Consider the following 9,392-nt stretch of genomic DNA (forward strand, 5'->3'; position numbering starts at 1 on the left):
AAAAAAAAAAAAAAAAAGGGAACTTGGGCAGCCAGGTCTAAATGCTTTAATCACTCCCATTGTCCCATTAACTTAGATGTTGTCCATCATGTGGGGGAAGGCTGGAATTTCAGCCCCTTGCTGTGGATTCCTAGGCAGTGACTAACCCAGTAGAGAGATGATGGGGTGTTCACATCATAACTTCAGGGACAGCAGGCCTGGATTTCCTCAGTGCAGTGAATAGGTCAGATCTGCTCTGTACAGACCTTGGTGGGTATGTATTCATTAGGATTTGGGAAGGGACACATAAGACAGCATGAAAAACTAATTATGATTAACTAACAAGGCTCAGAAACTGTTTATTTTCTGTGGATCTCGGTCACCAAACCCAGTCTATGCTATGTGAAACACGAAGCATCATGGAAGGGATGCAAGTGCACCCAGCACCCTTGGCTGTCACCCACACCCCCAGGCAAATGTGAACAGCAAATGCAACAGCTTGATGCTACATAAAACAGGAGCTGTTACCAGCTACTTCTCCACCTCGTTTTTAAGTATCCCCAGGGCTTTTTAAGTATCCCTAGGGCAGTGTCACCCCATGCCTTGTGTTCCTGAAGGTCAGGGAGCCTTCACTGCTCTGCCAGGAAGCTGTATGCTGTAAAACTGCATGGAAATCCTACACAACTGCATGCAAACACTACAGCTGCATACAAATACTGAGTGTTAATGTGTACGCCTCCCACCCTGAACCTTTTCCTGTCCCCCTCCTTGGCCTGCTAAAACCTAAAACAAGATATTTTAATTATTCACATGACAAAAAGGCCAGTACCCCCCACACGATGGTTGTTTCCACTAGGCTTTGACACCTTGCTGCTCTCAAGACATGTGTTTACCTTCTCCTGCAAACACCCTCATCAGTGTTAAGTGGGTTCTGCTGTGTCCAGCAAACACCCCTCATCCTGGCCTTTATAAGTGCAATTAAAAGCTTCATTTCCTTCCCAAGCAGTGAGTGTGCTCAGAGCTCCTAAAACTGCCCCTGAAGCAGCACTGGTTTTCCTGTAGAAGGTAAGGAGACATGGTTTGGATTTGGTGTCATTGCTGTTTGCTGCTTAGCTAGCACAGGGTTATCTTGGCAAGGTATCTGTTCCCTTGTTTGAGTGCTATAAACCATTTGTTGCCTTGGAATTTATCTATTCTTATCCTTTCTTATTGTTATGGCTGCTAGATGGGCTTTCAAGTTCAACTAGAACAAATGTCCAGCTGTGAGTCTGCTTCTCAAGAACAGCTATTCCAGCAGGAAGGAAAAAAATGCAGAATTTAACCAAATGTTTGTACCTGCAGCTGGTATTTAATGTAGTAATACATATACAGTTTATTCTCATTTGGATAAATGCAAATATCTTCCTTTCCAATGCCTCTTCTTCATACTGTTGCTGTTTTTAAATTAGCAACTTTGGAAGATGGGCTGTCAGTTTTGAATAAACCCACCTTGTTTTCAGACTTCTCTAGTTGTTGTTTTGCACTGCAAACATCTCCTCTATGTCTGGCTGTTAACACAGAATCCTTTGGGTTGGAAGGGACCTTTAGAGACCATCTAGTCCAAAACATGTTGCACCAGGGCCATGTTTCCATGCACGGAACTGCTTGTCTGCCAGGATGGCCTTGGCTCTCAGCTCCAGCTTACCAGGAACAGTACTACATGTTCAGTGCTCAAGCTGGTGCCACAAAAGGCACAGGCAGGTGTTACAAGTTCAAAATAGAAGCTTAAAAGGCCCCAGAATATCTGTTGCACAGCCCTGTATTAAGAGGAATGCTGTATGTAATGCTCATGCCCGAGTCTAGTGTAAGGCTTGGCTCTATTTTGGAAATATGTGTTATAAAATGTATTGTTCAGCTTGCTTAAATTGTTTTTCTCCTTTCCTTCCATGAAAATGTTCATTAAGCATTAATAGGGAAAGTTCAGGTCAGAACAGAAGCCTTGTTCCACCAAGTGAAATACCTCCTACCTCAGAGGATTTGGCAAAGTCTGGTTTTATTAATGGGTTGGAGAGCAAAGCACTGAAGGTCACTGGCAGGCTACCTGGTTGACTTGTCCAAGTGCGAGTCTGCAGGTGTTCTCAGCTGCTGGATACTGGGCTGGGCTTGAAGATGTCATTTTGGCAGTGATCAGCTGTTTGCAGAACAGACCTAGAAAAGAGGAGGCTTATTAGCAGCTAAGTTGCAGAGAGGAGGAAAAAATAAAGGAGTTTTGAGTGCAACCACTTCCACTTCTTAGAAGGAAATCAGCATTTAAAAATAAACTGCTGAAGAAACCACGGACTGGCCTCCTTGCTCTGCTTGGGGAAGCTGATGTGCTCGTGGTTCGTGGTGCATCTGCCTGTTTGGGGTCTGCAGAGCAGCTTGGGGACAGGATGGCAGGGCCAGGGCTTCTGGAGACCCTGTCACTCCTCACTGCAGGCTGAGGCGCTTGGGGACCTGCCAGTCTCCACCAGGCTAGGACAAACCCTTAAAATGTTGATATTTGTGATTCTTTGTTCCTGACTCATGATTAATTTAATAGAAATCTTGATCAAAGGGCACCCACCTGAAAGCCCAGGAGCTTCTCAGCCCAGTGTGGATAGCAATGATTAACACAATCCCCACCTACTTTTGAAAAGTGAAGACTTGCTGGAGCCCTCACCCCAACTCACTAAATGCAGGCTACAAATTAACCGTTTTCAAACTGTGTGAGCAGCTGAAAGGCTCTTTTCCTGGAAAGGAACAAAGGGGAAGTCCTGCAGCTATTTGAGTGGTTGCAGTATCCACCCAAAAGACAAGAGCTTCAAATGCAGAACAGAGTTGTAATGACTCATGCTCACTGCACAATTAGCTCAGGCAACCACAAGTTACAAAGGGGAAAAAAATAGCTGCCTAAAATTAATAGGGGGGGTTAAAAAATATCAGCCACCTGAAGAATAAAAGCAAACACTTCAGTTTTAGGCAAAGCAGAGGCAGAATATCTGCAGCAGAGCTATAAAATTAGCTTAGATCTGGTTAGTAGTAACTGATAATTCAGTCAACCTCTGTCCCTCTCACTGTCCTGTTCACAGGTGACAGACACCTATTCTGAGAGGCTTCTCATTCATTTCTTACACCCTCAAATCACCCCAAATACCAAACCTATCTCTAAATACAAGGAAAGCCCATTTAATGCACATCGAACATGCAAGTTCAGTAATTATCCACATCTAGCTGCTATCACTATTACCTTGCAAGCTGCTCTTAACTGCAAAAAGCTTCTATGCTATCAGTGCATTAAACTCCAATTCCAGCTCCTGCCTCCTACCACTACACACTACAGCAGCCTGCCCAAGAGCCCATACTTTGTCCTAAAGATAGACTGAATTTTAGACCTTGAACAGCCCCATTTTTTTTCCTGGAATGAATATTACCAGTCTTGGTGTCTCCTCTGTTCTTGTGCAGTCCTTTAGCTCCTGGTTTCTAGGAGATGTTGAGTCCTTGTGCTAAGAGCAGCTCCCAAGTGCTGCTGCTGCTACTCCCTGCAGTCTGAGTCACTTTTCTTTTCAAAAAATGCTCCTGTCTGTGGTGCTGGCAGCAGCCTGGGCTCTTCCTGCTCCGAGGACTTCCCGCCTTGTGAGAGGGAGGCCCTAAATACAGCAGCTCTTAAGGAGAGGCTGAATTGGTGTGAAAAAAACCCAAGAGATAAAGCAGGAGGGAAAGCCAAGGGTTGTCCCTCCACCCTGCATTCCTGAAAGGGAATCTCTGCTAGGTGGAAAAGCAAGATTAAGGATCATTTTAACCTCTTCAGTGCTGCTCCTACTACAGAAACAGGCAGCCAAGCCAGTATCCTACCTCTGTTCTGTACAAATAATGTGTATTTTTAGTCAAGTTTGAGTTCTGTCTTTTAATATGAACCCTATTTTAACTGGTAAAGATCTTTGGGGTTGCTTGAGGCTGTCTATCCAAACATATCTGGGCTGCAGATGCACCTAGGATTTATGGAGACAGCCACTGATGATGCCCTGGCATTGCCAAGGCAGTAGATGCAGCTTATGTTGTTGCCAAAAGTGGAAAGTGCGACCCAGAAATTCCTCCTTCTGTACGAACCTACGTGTTCCATTGGTTCTGCACAGTTTTTCCCTGCAACTGTGGTCCTGCCACTTATTTTACAGCAAATACTTGGTGCTATAACCCTGCCAGTGCCTAAATTACGTTTCTGCTGCATTTGTAGCCAACAAAAAGCCCTGTTGAACTCGGTGCTCCTCCACTCTACACCTCTGAAACTGCACATTAAAAATGGAGCTGGACTGGACTAATGACTCGGAGGAAATAGTGAATCACGAGAAAAGTCATGAAATAAAAATCCCTTCCATTTTGAACACTTTATATGGTCACATCCACCCCAGGATCAAGCAGCTTGCCAATTTGGGGAGTCCAAATTCCTCTGTTTGACAAATAGCTTAAAACCCCTCCAGGCCTCAGCTTTGGATGCTGGAGAAGGTAGGGCTTAATTGAGCTGTCGCTAACGAGGTCTGCTGCTATCAGTGGGAGTCCCTGTGGAAGTTCCCATGCCTGGAAGTCCTTCTGCCTGGTTATCTCAGCTGGTTTAGCCAAGAAATATTTATTCCTGTGTGTGAGCCATGCCCTGTCTGCATCTCTTGCTCATCACTGCTTTAATCACCCTTCCCTGAGCTGTAATTTCACCCCATTACATCAGTGTGTTCCCAACAAGTTCATACACATTCCCTGAAAAGGTGGGATGTGCCAGCCAAGGAAACCCCTAAGTTGGGAACTGGCCCGGGAAGAGTCACCTTGTCACAATTTTGTTCCATGGGATGGTGCAAATCTAGATGATTTGGAAGGAAAAATATCTGGGATGTTAATTACATGAGTTAAGCAGGTTGCAGAGCATGAAATTCGACTTTGGGTCTTGCTCTCCTGCTTGCAGGTGTTCAAATTCAGTGCTTTGATATTGATTTGGCATTAACTTATTTAAAATACCTTCTGCTAGGGGAAGTGTCCAGGGAGCAGCCTCATGTCACTATATTGAAGCCTTTCATTAACTGCCTACTGCAACACAATATTTAATACTTGCTACTTTTAATTATGAGTGGAAACGCTCCTTTTAATGTTCCTTTGGGGAAACTGCTGTACAGAAAAATTCAGATTTTTCTGGCATAAAGAATGCAAAGATCTCCAAAAAAAGCACCAAAATAACCCAACCTTTGCTCAATGTTAACAGCTAACCAGCACGAATGTTCTGCAACCCTCTTATTGCAAACCAGTTCAACAGGAGGAAAAGCAAAACCAATGCTACCAATGCAAAATGGGAGCTCTGCAAAGCTTCCAAAATCAACTCCATCAGAGAGGACATGATGGGTCATCACATCCACATCCCACCCTACCAGAAAAGCTATTCTTTTCATTCACCTCTTATTTAAACCCCATTAAATGGGGCTATTTTGGGGATCTGCTTCCACAGGGGATCTGTTTCGTGCTGTCAAATCCCTACCAGGTATCAAATCAGTCGTGTTATCTGTACAAATTCAATCAAGAAGCAGGAAACGGTCTAAAATACATTCTTTTTCAGGTAAGTGCTAAGCAATACACTGCAATGTACCTCCCAACAGGTGATGAATGAAACTGAAGTGGAGACTTGACCACATTCTTGCATCAGTGGAAAACTCCCTGCCAAGAAACACCTCTTTTTCCCCATTTTACCTTCAAGAAAACCAACTCTAAGTGTGGAATGCTTCACTAGAAAAACAGCTTTGCTAATTATTGAACATGCAGGGGCTTCTGCCCTAAGTCAAGCTGCTGAAGTATTAAAATATATTATAGAAAAGCATTAAAATATATTATAATGTGTATAAGTACTATAAAGTCTTGTCAAATATTAAATTACAAAGAATATAAAGTATATAAGTATCATATTATCAATACATTATGGAAGTATGCAAGTATATTAAAGTATGATAAATCATTAAATTATAAAGTATGTATTACAAAGTCTTGTCAAATATTAAATTATAAAGTATATAAGTTATATTAAGTATTATCAATACATTTATAATTTAAATACATTTATAACTTAATGATTTATCATACATATATACTTTTATATTACAAAGTATTTGCTCTGCAGCAGGGTAGTTTTCCATGGAAAAACCCCACACATTTACACATTTTTTTTTGTAGACATTTTGCAGTCGGGTCGCACAGCGTTATGGAAATGCTGTTAAATTTAAATGGTATTTAAATAATTTAACTTATTATTTAATGGATTCAATGCAAAGCTGTGGGGCTGGGAAGACAGGATAACGCAGAGCCGCTGGTCACATCTCCCTTTGGGGCAAAACAGGGCAGGAACGAGGGCCACGCGCTGCAGGGCCCCTGAAAAAGGGCAAAAACGGGTAAAAAACGGCTAAGAGGGAAGGGCGGGAAGGCCTCGGGCAGCAACGAGGGCGGCTCTGGGCATGGCTACCAAGCCGCCAAGGGGGAAAAAAAGTGGCTTAAAAATGGAAAATGTGGGAAGGAAACCGCAAGGCCAATTTCCAAAGGGGGCTTTTTCTTTCCCCCTCATGTCCGCGGCCACCAGGAGCCATACCCAGCCGCAGAGGCCATCGCAATAACGATTTTTTTGCCGTGTTACCGTGGCCCCCGTCGCAACGCTGGGTCCCCCACGCACACGCGTGACCCGGTGCCCCCCCCCCGGCGGCCGCTCACCCTATAGCCGCTCCATGGGCCCCGCAGCCCCCGGCGGAAGGTTTGGGTGGGGAGGGGGGGCCCGCGGGCCCCTACCCCCCCCGAGGGCTCCCGGCCACCATCTTAGCGGGGCTCCCCGCCGCCGCTTCCCCTCGCAGGCAACATGGCGGGCGGCGGCGGCGGCGCGCCCGGGCCGGCACCACCGAGCGCGGCCGGAAGCGCGGCGGGAAGGGCGGCCCCGGGAAGGGCCGCCCCGCACGCGGCTGCCCCGCGCGCTGGAGGACCGCGCCGCTCCCCCCTGCGCCCCCCCCCCMATATTTACCCGCCCACCCCCTCCACCTCCTGTAACCCCCCCAGACCCAATTCGAGTCTCTGCAGCCCCCTCTTACCCCCCCACCTAGGTGCGCGCTGGTGCCCCCCGCAAGCCCCATTTCCCGCCCCCCAGGGCATGGGGCGGGAGAGTCTCCGTGCCCCCCCCGCGCCCCGCAGCCCTCTCCCCGCGGCATTTTAGCGGGCTCGGAACCGTTTTGAGCGCGGCCGCGGCGCTGTTTCCACGGAGCCCGGATAGCTCAGTCGGTAGAGCATCAGACTTTTAATCTGAGGGTCCAGGGTTCAAGTCCCTGTTCGGGCGGCTAATTTTTCCGTTTTCTCCTTCATTTTCTATTCTCAAACTCCGCCTTTAGTCCCCTTTTTCCTCTCCCGGGCTCCCCAGCGCTCCACTGGTTTATTTTTCTATTTATTTGCTTCCCTGCGTGGGTTGTCAAAGCGCTCGCACGGGACGGGCGGCGGGAAACCCTTCCGCGGGTGGAAACTTTGGAAGAGGGAAAAATCACCCGGTAAATAAAGAAATGGGAGGAATAAAATAAAAAAAAATAAATAAATAAAAATAAAAAAACACCCGAGAAGGAAAAGATCTTTCGCCCGAACAGGGACTTGAACCCTGGACCCTCAGATTAAAAGTCTGATGCTCTACCGACTGAGCTATCCGGGCTCTGGRAATGCAGCGCCCTCCGCATCCAGGTGACTCTGCCCTGCGCGCCCTCCGAAGCGCGGGGGACACTTCGGCCCTGAGGTCCTTTGGGCCCCAAAACGCAGCGGATGCTCCTACCCCTGCCCAGGAGGAAGCACCCCCTGGGAAAGCGGCGTAAATTGCCCTTTTTCCTCTGCTCTTTGCTCCTCCCGCAGCAACATCCTCCAGTGCTCAGCTGATGGCTCTGGTTTATTGCACAGCTGGAAATATAGGTGAAACAACCCGGGATGGTGCTGGATCTTGTTCCTAATGTAGGTGCCGGGTTTGATCGGCTGCGAGTTGCTTTGCTGCGGGGCAGCCGGTCACGTTTCTGCCCCCTTCCTGTCGTGCAGCAGGGAATGTTGTGTGCAATGTGGGAATGTTGTGTGCAATGGGGAGCGTTTTCCATGAGAGGGCGGATGCTGCCGGCAGTCAGGGCACCCGCCGTCACTGGAGCCATTTTTCCATAAGCGCCTTCCACAAGAGCCTGCAAAGCCCCACCTGGAGTGCCCAGGGAGCTCCCACTTGGAATTAACATAACATCCCGCTGCAGGTGGCAATGGGACCCTGGCCCTGATGATGGGGACGTTGAGTGGCACCCGCTCTATGTGTCATTTGCTATCGGAGAATCGGATACTAATTTGAGACACTGCATTTGTTTGGCAACGTGACCAGGCACTTGCAATCTCAGTTTCTAGGAGTGTCTGCACCTGGAACTGCTAGAGACCAAGCCCAGCAGGTGCCAGCGAGAAGCCGGATAGTTGATCCCTCCCAGCAACATCCAGGTGCCCCGGAGCTGCCAAACGCAGCAGCGAACTCTGTCCTCCAAACTAGCAGGCTGTAATAATGTTGTGTCAACACAGCCACACAAACCAAAACCACCCGCCCAGGCCGTGTCCTCGGCCTTCTGGAGGGCAGCCAGGGCAGGGAATGCCCTGGGAACGGCATTACTGCAGGGAAAAGTTACAGCTGCAAGGCAATACCTGGGAATAGAGTGGCAAAATGGGCATCCTGCTGCGTATCCCGCGGCTCCGAGAGGTGCCAGCGGGGTGGCTGCTCCTGGCCACAGCGCTGGGGTTGCGGAGGTGAATGTTGCCCTCATCCCGGGGAGTTTGGCAGGGACGGCTGCCTGGAAAAACAAGCGACTTCCCGCTGCCGTCGCTCCCTGCACATCTGTTCCTGCCACAGCCCAATCGCTCGGGCAGCGACTTCTCCATGGGGCCCTTCTCTACGCAGGGCTGGTGGCTGCTTGTGGGCAGGGAGCCGGGGAGGGACCCGATCGTCGTGTCGCGATGGGGACCCCCGAAAGCCCCCACGGGTGTCAGAGCACCCTGAGGGCTGTGAGAGGAGACTGAGTCCTCGCAGGCAGCGACGCCGTGGGAAGCAGAGCGGGATGGAGAGCTGGGAGCCTGCGGGATGGGGATGGAGCTTTACTGGGGGGGTCCTAGGAGGAACAGGAACCCCCCACCCTTGCAGGGCTGGAGACATGTGGGGCTCGGCGGGGAGCAGCCCGAGGTGGCCGGGGGCTGCGAGGGGCTGCGTGGGGGCTGCGTGGGGCTGCGTGGGGGCTGCGTGGGGCTGCATGGAGCTGCGTGGGGCTGCGTGGGGCTGCGTGAGGGCTGCATGGAGCTGCGCAGGACTGCATGGAGCTGCGTGGGGGCTGCGTGGGGCTGCACGAGGTTGCGCGGTGGCTGCATGG

The 9,392-nt window shown here is 49.1% G+C and overlaps 1 protein-coding gene and 2 non-coding genes across 5 annotated transcripts in view; 1 reads left to right on the forward strand and 2 right to left on the reverse strand.

Moving 5' to 3' along the window:
* Positions 1 to 6,755, reverse strand: part of MDM4 (MDM4, p53 regulator) — an 18,645-nt gene extending 11,890 nt beyond the window's left edge. For all 3 annotated transcript variants that reach the window (XM_026053111.1, XM_026053110.1, XM_026053109.1), the window contains exons 1-2: positions 6,706 to 6,755; positions 2,060 to 2,166 (exon numbers count right to left, since the gene is read on the reverse strand). In XM_026053111.1, the coding sequence (XP_025908896.1) occupies positions 2,060 to 2,134 (75 nt within the window). In that variant the 5' untranslated portion in view covers positions 2,135 to 2,166; positions 6,706 to 6,755. The remainder of the gene's footprint in view (positions 1 to 2,059; positions 2,167 to 6,705) is intronic.
* Positions 6,756 to 7,242: 487 nt separating this feature from the next.
* Positions 7,243 to 7,315, forward strand: TRNAK-UUU. Its single transcript has one exon. It is a non-coding gene; the product is annotated as a tRNA-Lys (tRNA).
* Positions 7,316 to 7,602: 287 nt separating this feature from the next.
* Positions 7,603 to 7,675, reverse strand: TRNAK-UUU. Its single transcript has one exon. It is a non-coding gene; the product is annotated as a tRNA-Lys (tRNA).
* Between the last annotated feature and the right edge of the window lie 1,717 nt (positions 7,676 to 9,392).

Source organism: Nothoprocta perdicaria, unplaced genomic scaffold, assembly GCF_003342845.1.
Source record: "Nothoprocta perdicaria isolate Ctin4 unplaced genomic scaffold, notPer1 scaffold_97, whole genome shotgun sequence".
Lineage (NCBI taxonomy): Eukaryota > Metazoa > Chordata > Aves > Tinamiformes > Tinamidae > Nothoprocta > Nothoprocta perdicaria.